Here is a 19,573-nt window from a genome sequence, read left to right on the forward strand (position 1 = left end):
AATCAATGTTATGGTCTTTGGTCTTCAAGAGTTGTTTTTATAATATAGCTGCCTCATCCACCTTATTTATAGATGTGCGTCTAATTAAAGTCAGCCATATTGAGGTATAATTTAATACAATAAACGTACCAATTTTAAGCTTGCAGTTTGAATTTTGACAAATGTATATACCAGGGTAACTGTCACCATGGTAAAGATATAGAACATTTTCATTGCCCAGAAATTTCCCTCATGCCCCTTCACCATGAATCCCCATCCCTTAGCCAGGCAATTACTGTCACTGTCCATTACTGCTTTCTGTCACTGTAGGCTAAGTTTCTGTTTTCTGGAATTTTCTTTATGTGGAATTATATAGAGAGTACTCTTCTATCTGCCTTCTTTCACTCAGCATAACGTTTTTGATATTTGCCCATGTTGTGGGAGTTCCTTCCTTTTCAGTGCTGAGTAATAGTCCATTGTATGGATGGACCCCAGTTTATCTCTTCACCTCTTGACAGACATTTGTTGTTCCAGTGTTGACTATTATGAATGAAGTTGTTGACTACATTCATGTGCAAGTCTTTGTGTGGACATATGTTTTCATTTCTCATGGTTAAAATACCTAGAAGTAGAATGGTTGTATGTCATAGGGCAGGTGTATGTTTTATTTTGTGAGAAGCTGCCAAGCTGTTCTAAAGTGGTGACATCCTTTCCCGTCTGCAGCAGCAGTGCCTAACTCCCCTTCTGCAGCCTCATCGACACTTGGTACTGTCAGTCTTCTTAATTTTACTGTGCCTCAGTTTTAAAGGAAAGACTTTTTGTCCACAGGAACATGAGTCACATCTATGACAGAAAAGTGAATCTGTCTGCAAATAGGGAGTTCTTAGTGAAGTACGGTTTTATTTATTTTTTTAATGCATTTATTTATTTTATTTTTGGCTGTGTTGGGTTTTCGTTGCTGCTCTCGGGCTTTCTCTAGTTGTGGTGAGCGGGGGAAGCTCTTCGTTGCAGTGCGCGGGCTTCTCATTGGGGTGGCTTCTCTTGTTGCGGGGCACGGGCTCTAGGTGCACAGGCTTCATTAATTGTGGCACACAGACTCAGTAGTTGTGGCGCACGGGCTTATTTGCTCTGTGGCATGTGGGGTCTTCCCGGACCAGGGCTCGAACCCGTGTCCCCTGCATTGGCAGGCGGATTCTTAACCACTGTGCCACCAGGAAAGTCCCCTGAAATATGTTTTAAAAAAGAAGTTTAAGTAGGAAAGAGAGGGGGCAAGAAAGACTAGAGAATGCCTCCTTCATGCTGGACACAGGAGACTTATTTGGTGGTCAGGCATGTAGGGATGGGGAGTAAAAATGGACTTTCAAAAGGTTGACCTGCCCTGATGCACATCCATGGTTTGTTTTGCCCTTTTTTTTTCCCCTTCAAGATTTAACATTTTGGAAGTTGATTTTTCTTTAGTTTGGGAGACCACGTGATAATTGTGAATTATTTTTCTCTAGGTCAGAATAGGTATCCTCTTATTAATGTTTTCTGTAAAGCTTTAATTCTGTTTTCTTGATTATGTTTAAGTGTTACTTTTAAAAATTAAATGTTATATCGTGACTATATTAAAAGTTTATATTTAAAAATGAAAATTGTGCCCCTGCTGGCGCATCTCTGGCGATAGTAAAAACAGGAGAATAAGAAACAATGAGTAGTTCAGTTGGAGTTTTGTTGCCTGCTGACATCTGGGAGTGGAACTGTTGCTGTAGAGCAGTAGAACTAGAGGTCATCGTTCCTCAGCCCTGGAACTTGTATTTGTTGTGGGCTTTGCTTTTCTTCCTCCTCTACCTGAATTTTTTCAACAGAACTCTTGAGCGCCTGCTATAAGCCAAGTACTGCATTAACTGCAGGCGATGGAAAGATGAATTGAACTTGGTGTCCCTTTTTTAAAACCAGCTTTATGGAGGCATTATATATGTGCAGTGAATTTCATTCATTTAATGTGTATAGTTTGATGAGTTTTGACAAATGTTTCTTTTTTATTGGTGTTCTGCTTTTCCCCTTCCCATCCCTTCCATTTCCTTCCTAGATTAGCACCAAGGTGATTGTAATGGATATGAAGATAGGTGGAATTTTGAACTTCTTTCTACTAGGGCCATCCCAGATAACAAGCACTGACTCCCTAACTTATCAGCTCTGTTCCATGTGATAAAAGTCTGTATACCAAGTTATTGTATAATGAGGGCTGTTTAGTAATAGTTTAGAGCAAAACAAGTTAAAATTTAACTGGCATTGTGTAATGTACAATAGGCCTTGAAAGTTGGTAAAAGTGGATTTCTGTTAAGTGAATCATGTTTTCTAATTTGGAGAATGCAGTCTGTGCAAACAAGTTTTAGCTTAGACTCTCCACGAGAGCACTTAAAGAAATACATCCAACCTATCAAAAATCGTACTTGGAAAAGTGAGAGAATAACTTTTGATAGGACTTTAGTAGTCAGAATGAAATACACAAACCACATGAAGCTAACACTAAACTGTAGTAGGTTGACATTTGAATCCTAAGGAGGGATGCTCTCTGTGGGAGTGGCTTTGTCACCGTTTTTCCATTTGTTCCCTTCTCAGGACTCCTTGGCCCCAAGAAAGTAAGCAGAATCCTGCTGCTACCCAGTCAGTGGAGGAATCAGCCTTTCTCTGCGTCCCTCTTCCTTTGTCTGCTTCTGCCATTTGTAATGCTCTTTGCAACTTGCAGTCCACTTGCACTGTGACAAAACTATAATTGTCGTGATGTCCCAGACCTTATGTCTGTCTTATTCAAAATTTATTCTCATAATCTAGCACAGTTCAGTGTGGATAGTTGGTGCTCAATCCATACTGTTAAATCAATGGAATTTCTGCTGTGCGTTGACTGAACAGTGTCATCTCCAGGTGTTCCCCAGGCCACCCACACCACTTTCCAAAGTTAAGAGCACACAGTGACTGTTCAGTAGATGTCAGCTAGCGTCCTCAAGTACTGGGTTCTGATAAAAAAAAAAAAGTTTAGTAAAGAAATCTAAATTTTTTTAATGCAAGTACTTACCTGATTTTTTTACTTCATTTATTTAGTTGAAATAATTTCATGCCATAGGATTCTCCCATTTAAATAGCTGTACATTTTGGTGGTTTTTAGTATATTCACAGAGTTGTGCAACTATCACCACAGTCAATTTTAGAACATTTCATCATTCCAGAAAGATTGTACAACAGAAACTAGCACAGCATTGTGAAGCAATTATACTTCAGTAAAGATGTATTAAAAAAAAAAAAAAAAAGAAACTTCTTGTCCATCAGTGGTGACTCCCTAATCCCCTCCCCACCCAGCCTCTGGCAACCACCATCTACTTTCTGTCTCTAGGGATTTGCCTCTTCTGGACATTTCACATGAAGGGAATCATACAACGTGCGGCCCTTTGAGTCTGGCCTCTGTCCGTCAGCATGGTGTGTTCAGGGGCCAACCACCTGGTAGCCATGTTAGTCTGAGGGCATTTCCAAACCTGTGTTCTCCTGGTTATATCCAGGAGATCCTTTTGGAGCTGGGAAGAACTTCGGAGGTTGTTTAGTCTGGCATACCCTTATTTTAGAGCTGAAATTAAAGTTTTTATCACTTGGAACAGTTTATTAGCCCTTAATGTTTCCTCCTGTCTCCCAAATTCAGTTTCCTTGGGTTGGGAAAAGAGAGAGAAGACTTTGTACTTTTTGTGCTTGGTTCTGTCATTGAACCCTGCGAGGCTTGGCTTTGCGTCTGTTCTCGGGACATTGTCCCAGGGGCTGGGTTCACAGTGGTTCCAGTGATTGCCTTGGAACCTGTACAGTGTGTACAGTGCACACGCAGCAATGTGTTTATTGGTCATGCCTTTGTATCCTAATTTTTTTTACCTCAGAGGCTGACGTCTTATTTTCCTGAGTCCTTTTGAAGGCAGAGGACATGGATTTGGTGGCAGCCTATATAATTACTCGTGTTTCTGGAGATGGAGCTTTGGAAGCTGTGCTCCAGCGCCCCCTAGTGCCGCGTTCTGGTGGTCGTCCTCCGTGTCCCCTGCTTTCTGTAGAAAAAGCAGGAAGTGCTGTTTCCTGTGGCTTCATTAGAGCCGTGGAGAACCAACTGTAGGTCATGCGGGCGACTGGCAAATGTCTTTCCTTCTTCTTACCTCCCTTGGGCTGAGACTGTGTCTTTGCTTTCCTTTAGCAGGAACACGGTTATTTCCAGTTCGGTCTGCCCCTTCCCCAGGCTGTACAGCCCTAGGCCCTCTGGGGCCAGGCTCCGAAAGCGCAACCCAGAGCAGCCATGCCCCCGGGGCTGGGCTGCAGTGAAGTGGCTTGTTTCCACCCTAAATGTGCTGTGGGCGTGCCCCTTTTCCTGATGTGTTTCTTTTCTTTCTTTTGTCTTTTTTTACTTAATAAATTATTTATTTTACTTTTGGCTGTGTTGGGTCTTCGTTGCTGCACGTGGGTTCTTCTGTAGTTGGGCCAGCGGGGGCTACTCTGTTGCGGTGCGCGGGCTTCTGATTGTGGTGGCTTCTCTTGTTGCGGAGCACGGGCTCTAGAGCGCAGGCTTAGTAGTTGTGGCATGCGGGCTTAGTTGCTCTGCGGCATGTGGGATCGCCCCGGACCAGGGCTCGAACCCGTGTCCCCTGCATTGGCAGGCAGATTCTTAACCACTGCGCCACCAGGGAAGTACCTGTCCTGTCTCTTTAGCTTCCTGTAATCTGGAACTTTTCCACAACCTTTTGTGACATTGAGTTTTTGGAAGAGCACAGTCTTCCCCCTGCTTTTCGGTAACATTCTTCATTTTGCCAAACATCTAAAATAATTTGTGATTGAAGATTAGGAAAATTTGGGGGGATGGTGAGACTTGAACATTTTAATGGCAGTTGGCTGCCCTGAATTTCTGTGATAAACTCTTTGGTGTCACGAGACTTGTGATGCTTTAACCTTTACTCAGATATAGTTTTAGTTAAATAATTGTCACTAAAATGCAGGGCAGTGTGATTTATGTCCACTCGCTGGGGTTTGCAGTTGAATAAATACTTGGCCTTTCTTTGCTTTTGTAGCTTTAACTTTGTAATTTAACTTTTTTTTTATTATTTGTTTAAGGTAAATTTTACTGTACAAGCAGTATTTCTGTTTGCCTTTTTGGAACAGTGTGGTTAAAAAATGCTTCTTCATAGTAATGCTTCCTGTAATGGTTTTTTAATGATGCAGATGATTTTGATAAGCACTGAAATGAAGTCATAGCCTCCAGGTTTATGTGGCGTATTTTATTATATCACTTCCCACAAATGTTTGAGTAGTTGCCAAAGAAACATGACTTTCTTTGCCTGTGAAAGAAATATTTACCTTCTTTTCACAGCACTGTGATGGCAGGAAATTGTCTTTTATCCTTAATCTCCCCTTACTTGAGACCTCAGTGACTTGACCTTTGCTGACCTTTGAGAATGAACTCCCCAACTATTCAGGCCTTTCTTTATCTGCAGTTACTATGTTTCATTTGAATTCCTGTTTGAGTCTAAGAAATATGTGTACAGATACATAGGAAAAAGACACATGTAGTTTATCTGCCATGAGCATACGGGAAATACTCATTGTACAGGAAATAGAAATCCTAACCAAAACTCTGGGCAGTGAGTACCTTGCAGAGACGCTGATAATACCAGCTTCTTAGCAACTCCCTCTGTTATCTCAGTCGCAAAACTGAAAGGACTGTTTTTTATATTGTTGAAATGTAACTACTTATTTTAAAAAACTCATGCATTTTAAAGGTAGAAAATAGGTCCGATTAGGGCAAGAGGATGTGATTCATGTGTGTTTTGTTGGAGTTGTTTATTGATATATGTGGGCTGGTGTTACAGGAGTTACATTGGAGCTCAGAGCAGCTCTGGTAGCAGTTTGCCAGGTGTTAAATGATACTTTAGCGTTGCATGTTTGATAGTTGGCAGTTGCTTATGGTATCTTTTTTGGATTAAATGTTTTCATCAAGTCCTAGTCTCTGTCCTCAGGGAGATCTTGAAACTAACATAGGTGCAAACACAACTTTGCAAAATGCGTATATTTGAATAGTTGTACAATGATTTGTTTACATTGACTTTTTACAATTAATATTTTGAATAGATATTTATATGGTTCAGAACTAAGAACTCTGAAAAGATATACGCTAAAAATCTCACTCCCTGCTCCACTACCTCCACAGGGATCCGCCCCGCCCCCCGACTCTGAATAGTCGAGGGTTTTACTCCCTTCTTGGTTCCCTCTCCAATATCTATCTCTTTATGCAAACACAAATCAATATTTCTGTTTCCCCCCCCCTTTTTTTTTTTTTTTACCTAAAGAATGTTTTCTGTTTAACAGTGTCTTGGAGATTTCTTTTTTGCCATGAAAATTTCTTTCTTTTTTTTTTAACATCTTTATTGGAGTATAATTGCTTTACAGTGTGGTGTGTTAGTTTCTGCTTTATAACAAAGTGAATCAGCTATACATATACATAGGTCCACATATGTCCCCATATCTCCTCCCTCTGCGTCTCCCTCCCTCCCACCCTCCCTGTGTCTGGAGATTTCTGCTCTCTGTACTTGCTCCTTCCTCAGCCCCACTCCCACCCCACCCACCCAGTGAGTTTGGTGTGTGTGCTGTTCGTTTTGTTTTGGCCTCACCACAGGGCATGCGGGATCTTAGTTCCCTGTGACCAGGGGTTGCACCCGTGCCCCCTGCAGTGGAGTCCTCACCACTGGACTGCTGGGGAATCCGTGCCCTGCCCCGCCCCCCATGTGGATTTTGTAATCAGGTTAAAGGTGCATATCCGTGAAGTTGTTAACATGAAGTTGTAATGAGAAGGCACATTTAAAATCTATAGCAAAGTTTTTCAAATAATACTTAACAAATAAAGAATTAAGTAAAAATAGTAAAATTGAAAATAATAGAAAAAGGCTTTCCCTGGAGCCTTTCTAAGCATTCTGACTGTTGGCCATGAGGTTGCTCCCAGCAGACTGGCACAGGGACTTGACAAGAAGGCTTGCAAGGTGTGTGTGTGGGGGGTGTCACGGTTCTGTCGCCCCTCCCCCTCCACTGACAAGATTTTATTAAATCTTTTGGAATTTTAATTCTCTTATTGGATTAGCCAATTTCTCTTTTTTAAAAGACTTTATATAGGAACTCAAATAAAGAAATTTACTTAGAAATGTGATTTAAATGAGCATTTCATTTATTTTTATTTTTCCAAGAGAAAACCAGCGTAGGGACTTCACTGGTGGCGCAGTGGTTAAGAATCCGCCTGCCAGTGCAGGGGACACGGGTTCAAGCCCTGGTCCCAGGAAGATCCCACATGCCGTGGAGCAACTAAGCCCGTGTGCCACAACTACTGAACCTGCGCTCTAGAGCCCGTGAGCCACAACTACTGAGCCCATATGCCACAACTACTGAAGGCCGTGCGCCTAGAGCCCGTTCTCTGCAACAAGAGAAGCCACCACAATGAGAAGCCTGGGAACCTCAACGAAGAATAGCCTGTGCACAGCAACAAAGACCCAAGGCAGCCAAAAATAAAAATATATTAAAATTAAAAAAAAAAAACACAACAGCCTAAAGAGAATAACTTAGACCCAGCAATCCCACTACTGGGCATATACCCCGAGAAAACCATAATTCAAAAAAACACATGCACCCCAATGTTCATTGCAGCACTATTTACAGTAGCCAGGGCAGGCAACCTAAATGCCCATCGACAGACGAATGGATAGAGAAGATGTGGTTCATATATACAATGGAATATTATTCAGCCATTGAAAGGAATGAAATTGGGTCATTTGTAGAGAAGTGGATGGACCTAGAGACTGTCATACAGAGTGAAATAAGTCAGAAAGAGAAAAACAAATATTGTATATTAACGCATATATGTGGAATCTAGAAAAACGGTACAGATGAACCGGTTTGCAAGGCAGAAATAGAGACACAGATGTAGACAACAAACGTATGGACACCAAGGGGGGAAAGCGGGGTGGGGTGAATTGGGAGATTGGGATTAACATATACACTAATATGTATAAAATTGATAACTAATAAGAACCTGCTGTATAAAAAATAAATAAATTAAAAAAAAAAAAAGAATAGGGGCTTCCCTGGTGGTGCAGTGGTTGAGAGTCTGCCTGCCGATGCAGGGGACACGGGTTCGTGTCCCGGTCCGGGAGGATCCCACATGCCGCGGAGCGGTTGGGCCCGTGAGCCATGGCCGCTGAGCCTGCGCGTCCGGGGCCTGTGCTCCGCAAGGGGAGAGGCCACAACAGTGAGAGGCCCGCGTACCGCAAAAAAAAAAAAAAAAGAAAAAGAACATGAGTCTTCATGTTTGCATTGGGCTCCACAGCTGCAGTGTCAGTCATCTTTGGGATCCTCTTTGTTACTGCTCATGTATCTCTTGAATTCATTTTCTGGAATTCTTAAGCAGCCCACCCCACCCATCCCAAGGGTGTATGAGTGTCAGAGAATTATTTTGCCTTTTGCACTTGAGTAATAAACTATAGAATAGAATTCTATGAAAACAAAAAGGAAATATTTTTTTCTTGGAACTTTCAAGGCATTGCTCTCTTGCTTTGTATTTATTTTGTTGATTCTACTTTAAGATCTTCTGTTGAGCTTGTAAATTCAGTAATTTAAATTTAATAATCTTCTGATTTCTGTGAATACTTTCTGGTTCCGTAATTGGTTCCCCCCCCCCCCTTTTTTTTTAGCGTTACGCGGGCCTCGCACTGTCGTGGCCTCTCCCGTTGCGGAGCACAGGCTCCAGACGCGCAGGCTCAGCGGCCATGGCTCACGGGCCCAGCTGCTCCGCGGCATGTGGGATCTTCCCGGACCGGGGCACGAACCCGTGTCCCCTGCATCGGCAGGCGGACTCTCAACCACTGCGCCACCAGGGAAACCCCCCCTTCTTTTTATTTTTTTATTTTTATTTTTTGCGGTACGCGGGCCCCTCACTGTTGTGGCCTCTCCCGTTGCGGAGCACAGGCTCCGGACGCGCAGGCTCAGCGGCCATGGCTCACGGGCCCAGCCGCTCCGCGGCACGTGGGATCCTCGTGGACCGTGGCACGAACCCGTGTCCCCTGCATTGGGAGGCGGACTCTCAACCACTGCGCCAACAGGAAAGCGCCCCTCTTCTTTTTAAAAATAAATTTATTTATTTATATTTTTGGCAGCGTTGGGTCTTGGTTGCTGCACGCGGGCTTTCTCTGGTTGAGGCGAGTGGGGGCTACTCTTCGTTGTGGTGTGCGGGCTTCTCACTCCGGTGGCTTCCCTTGTTGCAGAACACGGGCTCTAGGCGCACGGGCTTCAGTAGTTGTGGCGTGCAGGCTCTGTAGTTGTGGCTTGTGGGCTCTAGAGTGCAGGCTCAGTAGTTGTGCCGTGCAGGCTTAGTTGTTCCGCAGAATGTGGGATCTTCCCGGACCAGGACTGGAACCTGTGCCCCCTGTATTGGCAGGTAGATTCTTAACCACTGCGCCACTGAAGAAGTCCCCGGTCCCTGTTTTTAAATTAAAAAAAACTCTTTTAGGGCTTCCCTGGTGGCGCAGTGGTTGAGAGTCCGCCTGCTGATGCAGGGGACACGGGTTCATGCCCCGGCCCGGGAAGATCCCACATGCCGCAGAGCGGCTGGGCCCGTCAGCCATGGCCGCTGAGCCTGCGCGTCTGGAGCCTGTGCTCCGCAATGGGAGGGGCCACAGCAGTGGGAGGCCCTGCGTACCGCAAAAAAAAAATATATTTTTCTGTACCCGGTCTTAGTTTCAGCATGCAGGATCTTCATTGCGGAATGTGGGATCTAGTTCCCTGACCAGTGATCGACCCTGGGCCCCCTTCATTGGGAGCGTGGAATCTTAACTACTGGACCACCAGGGGAAGTCCCTAATATGTCCTTTTTTTCATGGCAATCTGCTTATTTTACCTGCTAGAATTTCTTTCAGGATACAGATTAGAACTTTAAGTTCTTTTCTGTTTCCTATGTTTTGTTTACGCAGATTCATTTCACCTTGATTTTAATAGTAACTCTCTTTCTTGCTGTTGATTGCTCCCTCACGTGTCTTGTGATTTTTTGTTGTCCATTCACATTCAAGGGCTGAAACCATTAGTATTTTCGTGGGTGTGTTTCCTTGGCAGGTAGGGAGTTTACTATTTCTCTAACAGGCTTGCCCTGTGAATATTTCCATTCCCCGTAAAAGTTCCCGTGTGCCTTTTTGTAATCATTTCTTCTCCAGGCCTTGGCAACCACAGGTCTGTTTTCTGTCCTTAGAGCTTAGCCCTAGAATGTTATGTAAATTCAGTCATGTAGCTTGTGGCCTTTGAAGTCTAATTCTTCACTTAGGTGATGCTTTTGAGAGTCATTGAGCAGTAGTTCATCACGTAGCTGTATCACATCCCCCTCTTGATAGACATTTGGGTTCTTTTCAGTTTTTGGTAGTTATGAACAGAGCTGCTGTAAACTTCAGCATACAGGGTTTTTTTGGTTTTGTTTTTTGTGGACATAGGTGTTCATTTTTCTTTGGTAAGTACTTAAGAGTGGGCTTCCTGGGTTGTATGGTCAGTAACTTTTAAGAAAGTGTCACTCTTTTCCTGAGAGGCTGTATCATTCCGCATCCTTAGTTGCTTCACATCCTTGCCAGCAGTTGGTATTGTCTGGAATATTTTTTCCCATTGTATCGCTCATCTTTTTATTTTCTTCTGAGTAAATTTAAAGGTTTATATCTAGACTTAAAGATCTCTCTGCAGTGGGACTATAAAGGAATGCCAGGCAGCAGTGTCATTTCTTCCCCTACCCCACCTTTCTTTCTTCTTATTTAAAGATAACTTTCCCTTCCATTACTTTGTGTTATGCTGGAGTGAAGTTAAAATAAGCTTTTCCCCAGTTTTGGTGATGTCTAATTAAGGCCACAATGACATTATTTCAGAAGAAGACTGTTTCTAAGTTGTTTTTGGGACTCTGCATTTTCACCATTACTGTCAGTGCACAATTTCTTTGTGGACTTTTGCAAGTATACGTAAATATTATGTCAAGATGTTTTTGTTTTTAATATATATTCACGGTTTTGGTAGCTACTGTGAAAGAGCCCTCCAAAAAAATGTTTTCCCCAGAAATACTGGTACATTCATTCCTTTTTTTTTAAATAAATTTATTTATATATTTAATTTATTTATTTGGCTGCGTTGGGTCTTCATTGCTGTGCGTGGGCTTTCTCCAGTTGCGGCAAGCAGGGGCTACTCTTTGTTGCAGTGCACAGGCTTCTCATCTTGCGGAGCACAGGCTCTAGGTGCACAGGCTTCAGTAGTTGTGGCGCACGGGCTTAGTTGGTCTGAGGCATGTGGCATCTTCCCGGACCAGGGATTGAACCCCTGTCCCCTGCATTGGCAGGCAGATTCTTAACCACTGCACCACCAGGGAAGTCCCTACTGGTGCATTCTTACCAACAGATTTTGAGACTTAGTTTCCATTTACTCAGTTACAATAATAATGGTTATTATCTCTTTATATATGTTTAGATACTGTAAATTTCCCCGCAAGTTATTAGACTGCAGTTCCGTTAGAGTAGAGGAACCCAACTCTGCTTTTGCCATTTTTATATCTAATACCGATTGTCGTGCATGACACTTAATAGGCTCTAAATAAGTATTGGTTAAGTGAGTGATTCTCTGTTGTAGAAATCAGGTCCTACTGATTCTTATCAATGACTTGTTTCTTGAAGCTTCAGGGAGAATATGAACTGCTTGGCGCTCGTCAAACTTCCGTGTGGGTTAACCAGTTTTTCAGAAAGTAACGTTCAGAATTCTATGAAGTGAGAGTTCACAGCGAGGTTTGTGTCTGTCGAACAATATGTTTATCTGTGTATCACGTTCCAATGTACTTTTAAGGTAAAAAAATTACACATATATTTTTAAAGTTCATCCATCAGAATCACTAACACTTCCCTTTTTTGGGTTTCCCTGTCTTCCCGTTGGAACCATGTTTTTTGCTTTTCTTTAGTATGTATGGTAGGGAAAGCTGAAATGGAGGTAGTGACATGAGTCAGCCGAAAGGTAAATGGAACAAGTAGAAATGTTTGTGAACCAAAAAATTTCTCCTGCAAGCAGGAGTCTACTTACAAGTTTGGTGTACAGAGTTGACCTGTTTCAAAGTGTTGCCGAGCTGTGGTCCTAAGCCCCAGCTGAGGCCACCTGTCTCCGCCAGGGAGGTTCTTTTTCTGATCGGATTTGTGCAACCAATAACAAAACCGATGCTGAGACTGGAACAGCACAAGCTTTATTCAGTGGCCAAAGAATGGAGAAGCGGGAACCTAGTTCCAAATCAACTTCTCAACCCAATTTGGGCAGAGATACCAAATATATAGGAGGGTCAAGGTAAAAGAGAGGGATTTGGAAAGAGTGGGAGGAATATTCATGACTTATTGGAGAACAGGGGTGTGGTTTGGACCTGGGACTGTTGCAGTTCTCCTTTTCAGCCCTTGTATGGGCTTTCTCAGTTGTCATGGCAGTCCTCAACTGGTGCCGGTGGGTGGGTCATTTAGCATATGCTAATGTATTACAATGAGAATGTAATGAGACTCAACTTCCGCTGGAAGTCACATCTTCCGCCATCTTGGGCCTTGTTGGTTCTAACCAGTTGTTTTTTCCTCTTTGCAGCTTCCTCCCGAAACTTAGATAAGAATAAGGTTTCTATTTGAGGGAGGGGCAGGGGTATGATTCTGGGGCAACAGCCTTGGTAACAAAAGTAAGCTCTATTAACCTTAGGCTGTTCTTTGACAATTTATGGAAAACCTAAGTATTTTATTATTTGTAATTGGAAAACACTCCATCTAGAAATCTGTTTGCAGATCCTTGATTTGTTTAATGGAGAAAGGGTGTTGGGGGTTCTGGCCCAATTATTCATAGGATTGAGATATAACACTTTTTTTCTGAAACTGTATGATTTGTGTATTTTATGTGATCAGTAATTCTCTTTTTTTCAGTATATTTTTGGAGATTTTAGCCCTGATGAATTCAATCAGTTCTTTGTGACTCCTCGCTCTTCAGTTGAGGTAAGACACAACTTTCTTTTATTGAGTACGTGCATAGGTTTAATTGATGGTTGTTTTAGTTCTTGTTTTTTAATATATGCCTTTTGATTAGGAGTTCCAGTGTACAGAAGAGTGTAGAGACTAACATGAGAAATGACTGAACCCACCAATCAGATTTGACTACTGTTAACATTTTGCTATATTTATAAATAGCAAAGCATTACAGTGGAAGCCCGCATTGTATCCTCTCATCCTCCTTCTCCAGAAATGCTGACTCTGCTGAAATTGCTCAACATTGTTTCCTGACTATGGTTTTCACCTTGTACTACATACATATGTATTGATAGATAGTACAGCGTATTGTTTTTGTGGTTAAAAATGTCACATAAGTGGTTTCATACTGTATCCATCGTTTTGTAGTTTGTTTATTTTAAGTTAAATATTCTTTAGATTTATCTATACATTTAGTTCTCGGTCTTTGATTTTAATTGTTAAATTGTTTGGTTTTTTTGGCCGCGCCCTGCGTGGTTTGTGGGATCTTACTTCCCAACCAGAGAATTACCCTGGGCCCACGGCAGTGAAAGCACCGAGTCCTAACCACTGGACCGCTAGGGAATTCACCGTTAATTGTTAAATATTGAACATACCTTCTCCCCCGTTGAGGAGTATTTAAGTCTTCAGTTCTTCCACTGTTACAAAAATGTGGCAGTAAACATATTTTGTCATGTCTCCTCATGCTCCTCTGTGGGTTTCTCCAGGGAATATTCCTAGGAATGGAGTTGCGAGGCTCTGTAAGGAATAAGAATCTTTAGTTTTATTACAGACTGTGCATCTGCCTTCTAAGTGGTTTTAACAGTCTCCCTTTCCATCAGCAGTGCATGAGGGTTTTTAGATCTCATTTTTTAAAACAATTCTTCTTTCTTCTTTGGAGCTGCTTTGGCTCTTCGTTGCTGTGCACGGACTTCTCATTGAAGTGGCTTCTGTTGTTGCGGAGCATGGGCTCCAGGCACGCGGGCTTCAGTAGTTGTGGCTGGCGGGCTCTAGGTGCGCAGGCTTCAGTAGTTGTGGCATGCGGGCTCAGTAGTTGTGGCTTGTGGGCTCTAGAGCGCAGGCTCAGTAGTTGTGGTGCATGGGCTTAGTTGTTCCATGGTGTCTGGGATCTTCCCGGACCCGGGATTGAACCCGTGTCCCCTGCATTGTAAGGTGGATTCTTAACCACTGTGCCACCAGGGAAGTCCCTAAAAAAATTCTTGCTAATTGTCAGCATAGACATAGTTAAAATTTTTGTTAATCTGATGGGTAATAAATGGATTTTCATTATTTTAATTTGCATTTCGAGATTACAAACAATTGAGCACCATTACATTACTCATATGTCTGTTGGCAGTGTAGATTTCTACTCTTCTGTTAATTACCTGGTCTCTATCCCTTGTTCATATTTTTATCAAATGGCTTGTCTTTTTTTTTTTTTTTTTTTTTTTTGCGGTACGCGGGCCTCTCACCACTGCGGCCTCTCCCGTTGTGGAGCGCAGGCTCAGCGGCCATGGCTCACGGGCCCAGCCGCTCCGCGGCATGTGGGATCTTCCCGGACCGGGGCACGAACCCGTGTCCCCTGCATCGGCAGGCGGACTCTCAACCACTGCGCCACCAGGGAAGCCCCGGCTTGTCTTTTTTTAAAATTGATTTATAGGATTAATAATCTTCGGGAGTACATTTTTAAGTTTTAATGTTAAATGTATTGATTTTTTTCCTCATGGTTTGTGGATTTTTGGTTTTTAAAAAAATATCTTTAAGAAATTCTTCCTTTCCTTGAGGTAATAAAGACATTTAAAAAGTTTTAAAGTTTTTGTTTTCAGTTTAGTATATAATGAAACTGAGATTGTGGTGTTGATCCTGTGTGTGTGTGTGTGTGTGTGTGTGTGTGTGTGTGTGTGTGTGTGTGTGTGTGTGTGTGTGTGTGTGTGTGTGTGTGTGTGTTGTGTGTGTGTGTGTGTGTGTGTGTATGTTAACCTCCCCCCACCCAATGGCAATAGCAAGTTGTCCCAACACCATTCACCCTTTGCTGGGGTGCCACAGTCAGGCCGCACATCTCCACATGGGCTCAGTGGGTTCTGGTTCCCCTGTTTTAATTGCAGCAGCTTTATAATCAGTCTTACGATAGGACAGGCACCCTTTTATACTTACAGGTATTTTGTCTCTTATTCATCCATAACTCTTCCCTAGGAATTTATGATCAGCCCTTGAGGTTCCATGGAAAATCCTATTGAAATTTCAATTGGAATTGTGTTAAAATTATGCATTAATGTGTAGGAGAGTTAACGTCTCTGTGATAGTTTCCTGAACAGGATTGTGCTGTATCTCCGTCCAGGTCCTCTTTTATGTCCACTCTTCACGTGATTGACGGTTACTATTTTAGTTTAATACAAACTTATCTGGAACATGTTTTCAGATTGATGTTTTAACTATGAAGACTGTTGGAATTGCATTGGAAAGGAGAAAAGGGAGAAGTAAGTGTACATATTAAGTAAAATCTTAGTTAACTTTTAATGAAATCTACCTAGCCTTTTAGACTCCTTAATTTCGGATATTTGCATGCATATTAGATATTCATGTATGGAGTTCTTTTGTTTGTTAAAATGGGGCAGGAGAAGTTAAGTGCTTGAAACAGGGTTAGTGTCTGGGTGGGCCACTTACATGTGACCTTGGCAAATCCTTGGCTCTTGACCCTGGCTTCTTGAATTCTAAAATTTTTTAGGATTGTGGAAGTAGGATTAAATGAGAACATATTGAAAGCATTATGTAGGCTATGCAGATATAAGAAAGATTTATTACTTGTTTTCTTCACTTTAGGAAAAAGAAAGATATCAGAGAAGATAAAGCTTATGTCAGGTTTTATTTTAGAAAATGAACAAGTTCAGCTCAATGCCATCTCTGTCTTTTGTGTTTGTTGATGTTAGCAGTTATGATTTTAAGAAATCTAAGGATATGAGCTGGGAAATGGTGAAAGCTAGATGATATATTGTATTTCCTCAGGCAATAAAATGTATCTGCATTTTAGAATTCTGTGGAGTAAGGATTGAAGTTTAGTCTTTAATGATTTAAAAAACAGTTAATTAGGACAAACATAATCAAATCCTATATTCCCCAAGTGCTAGTGTTAACTGAGGTTATACTCTGTGTACTATATTAATGATTCAAGTTTTAAACAATTTCTGTCTTGACTCACGCTAAAGTATGGTGGTACTTGCTGGGAACACCACAGGCTAACTGTAACTGTGCTCTTTGTGATTAAGAGTTTAAAAAAACCATAAAAGCCCAATTCTGTACTTTATAGCTTGTCTCAAGTGAGTGTGTGTGTGTGTGTGTGTGTGTGTGAGAGTTTGTGAGTGCCTGTTTGCAAGTAAGTGTCAGAATAAAAACTTGGGCTTTCCTGTGGTATGCAAATGGAGAATGTACCATGTATCAAGTCTAAAGAGCTGGGTTCCTTTCTCCCTTCGCTACTTAAACAGGCTTGATGGTCTTGGGCAAGTTTCCTCCATCTCATTGTGCCTTTTTTCAAAACTGTAAATTTGGAAAGCGGAGGATGCTTATTTACCTCACAGAAATGTTGGGAAGCCGTTAATGTATTGTGTAGTATTTCGTGTATACCAAATGTTAGTAGATACGAAGGATTTTGATAGTAAAGTTACATCAAACTTTTAAAAAATATTTATTTATTTATTTGGTTGTGCTGAGTCTTGGTTGCAACACGTGGGATGTTCAGTTGTGGCATGCGGGATCTTTAGTGGTGTCATGCGAACTCTTAGTTGTGGTATGTGGGATCTAGTTCCCTGACCAGGGATCGAACCCAGGCCCCCTGCATTGGGAGCACGGAGTCCTATTCACTGTGCCACCAGGGAAGTCCCCAGACTTTTTATTTGCGGAAACTATATAGTTGTGTGTCATCAGTGTTTGGGGGGAGGTATGACAGGTGTTGACTATCAGAATCACATATGGTCCAGTAACCTGCAAAAGAGAAACACAGGCTAATTAACATGATTAGGCTGAGTTATCTTTCTCACTGTATAATTATTATAACACAGGGGGCTGGGTTATAATAGTAGTATCATCACATGGGACATGGACTGCTTAATGGGGGTGGTGTGTGGTTGCATTGGTGGGTGAGGAATGGTTATCTCATTCCACTGCATAATCATTTGTTTGACCGTTTATCTCAAAGATAAAATAATTGCACCTCATACCTTCACAGTTCCTTCCATGTGGCCATGGCATAAATTAGAACCCTGTCGTATAGTTTTTTGGCTATTAGGAACTTTAAAGTATTTTTTCTCTGCTTGGGACCAAGGGCTGAGAAACCAAATTTGAGAAATACAGGGTGTTAAAATATAAAAATAGTCTGACTTTCTACAAAAGCATCATACCTCTCAACTGAGAGTTTTGATACCTTTTCTAAAGCTGTCTTCCAGTTGATAAGCCAGGGCAATTTAAAGCGAATTTCTCCAGCTGGGAACAGTGTACAGTGTACTGACTGAATAAGCGTATTTTGAGCTCCAGTCGTGATCCTATTATACTGGTGTTCGAAAATAGGGAGAGAATGCTTATTGTTCTTGAAACTTTCCAGAAACTCAACTTCGGGCAACTCTTGCACCTCAGCCAGCCGTGGAATAAACAAGCCCAGGATAGCATAGTCCAAGCTGCAGAGGTGTGTGCCTGCATGTGTGGGTGTGTAGTGATGCAGAGCTAAGACAGTTACTCTCAGTGGTTTGGTGTCTTACTGGGATTTCAGAGGGGAGATTCAGGGTTCATGAGGGTCTTTTAGAGAGAGCACAATAAACAGTGGCAGCACCAAAACGATGTTAAAATAGTCCCTTCTTATTGAAGGGCCCAAGTATTGACCTCACAGTGTGATAGCACTATTTTCATACTGAGTCGATTTGATTTTGTATCTAATATAACTAGATTTCTGTTTTTTACACTGCTCAGTTTGCATTTGTGTGTGAGATTTTATATTTCTGCTGTGCTTTTAAAATTCTCTATTCTTGTAAGTAACTATGAGAACATTGAACACGTCTTACACTTTTATTCTGCTGTGTATTTATTATACCACTTACCACAGACTAAGGGGCATCTTACAAGGTACAGAGGTTCATTGAATTAAAGGCGCCATGTATGAGGCTATAGAATAAAAATAAAACACATTTTTTCTGTGCCTGAACTCACTCCAGCATTCAGTAATTCCCACAGTTATGCACTTACCAGATTAGTAAATCAAAATAAATGTTTTAAATACACTAACAGAAAATGGTAGTATTGCCCTGGAGTGTGCCAGGTTTCAGATCCTGTCTCTACCACTCCCTAGAGTTTGTGGAAGTGCAGTGTGATTTTAAAAAACAAAGTAAAATACTTTGAGCACCTTACAACTGTGTAATTTTCATCACCAGGGGGCACCCTGGTATCACTGATGGAAGCAAAAAGGCAGTTCTGTGTATGGGCGTTTGCTAAACGTCCTGCGTGACTGCCGAGTGACACTACCCTGATTTGTGGCTTCCCCAGACGCACCTTTCTGCTCCGTGTGTCCATGCCAGCGGTAAATGCTGGGGCACCGGGTGTGAGCGTTTGGATGTTATGTGGAATGGTCTTGCGCTGCAGGTGCCAGGCCAAGTGCAGCCCACGTGGGCTTTGCCGTGATGAATGCTGGGGTGCCCCCGTGTGGTGGAAACTTGTGCTGCTCTCAAGTCCAGAAAGCGGTCAGTTCCTTTCAAATCTGCCTTTGTTTTCTTAGCTTCTTATTTGTCATTAATTCTCTCAGGCGAGAACTTTTATCCTGTGATTGTTGAATTGACTTAGTAAGTTTGACTGCAGAAAGCAGCTGAGGAAGCCACTTCAGTAGTTCCCAGACAGTCGTGGGCATGAGAATCTCACGGGTGCTCTGAACATCGCAGACTCCGGCACCCCATCCAGGCACCCGAGGCCATTGTACTGTGTGTGCTGCAGTGTGCAGACTTCGAGAAGTTCTGTGTTAGGATGTATCGATAATTGTTTTGTTCTTTTGTTCTGCTTTCAGGTAGCAATTATCTGTCCACTTGCCTTACCTCTTCCCATCCTAAACTTTCTCATCTCAAACATATCCATTTGAAACATTTGTAACTCCTCTAAGTATTATGGAACAGCTAGGAAGGAACATTTTGGTATACTCATGATACCTTCCTGCATTTACAAAGAGCTCAGACACCTGCTGTTTTGCTTTCTCTCTTCCAAACAAGGAATGTGATCACTAGCCCTTAATTCCCTTACCTAAGGCCTCCTGTTAAAAAGGGAGCCACGATTCCCAGGCTTTTGCTTCTCAGGGGCTTTGTCCACTCTCTGCCCCTGGGCCTGGTTCCTGCCTCTGGCTGAGTGGACATGTAGTGATGGTGAACGTCAAGCGCAGATGGTCACGAAGACTCTTTACTAGTGGATGGAGAAAGACAAGCACTGTTGCATTGGTGGGCAGTCTGCAACTCCTGTGAAATGAAGGGTGTGTCCTGAGCCTTTTATTGTAGTGGATTGACATGTCCATTGGA

At 42.3% G+C, this 19,573-nt stretch overlaps 1 protein-coding gene across 1 annotated transcript in view; it reads left to right on the forward strand.

The window, feature by feature from the left end:
• Positions 1-19,573, forward strand: part of USP10 (ubiquitin specific peptidase 10) — a gene marked incomplete at its 5' end in the record, with an annotated part of 69,648 nt that overhangs the window by 18,242 nt on the left and 31,833 nt on the right. The window contains 1 exon segment of the mRNA XM_082676242.1: positions 12,963-13,031. Coding sequence (XP_082532368.1) covers positions 12,963-13,031 — 69 coding nt within the window.

This window comes from Grampus griseus (genome assembly GCF_964374135.1).
Source record: "Grampus griseus genome assembly, chromosome: 19".
NCBI classification, from domain to species: Eukaryota; Metazoa; Chordata; class Mammalia; order Artiodactyla; family Delphinidae; genus Grampus; species Grampus griseus.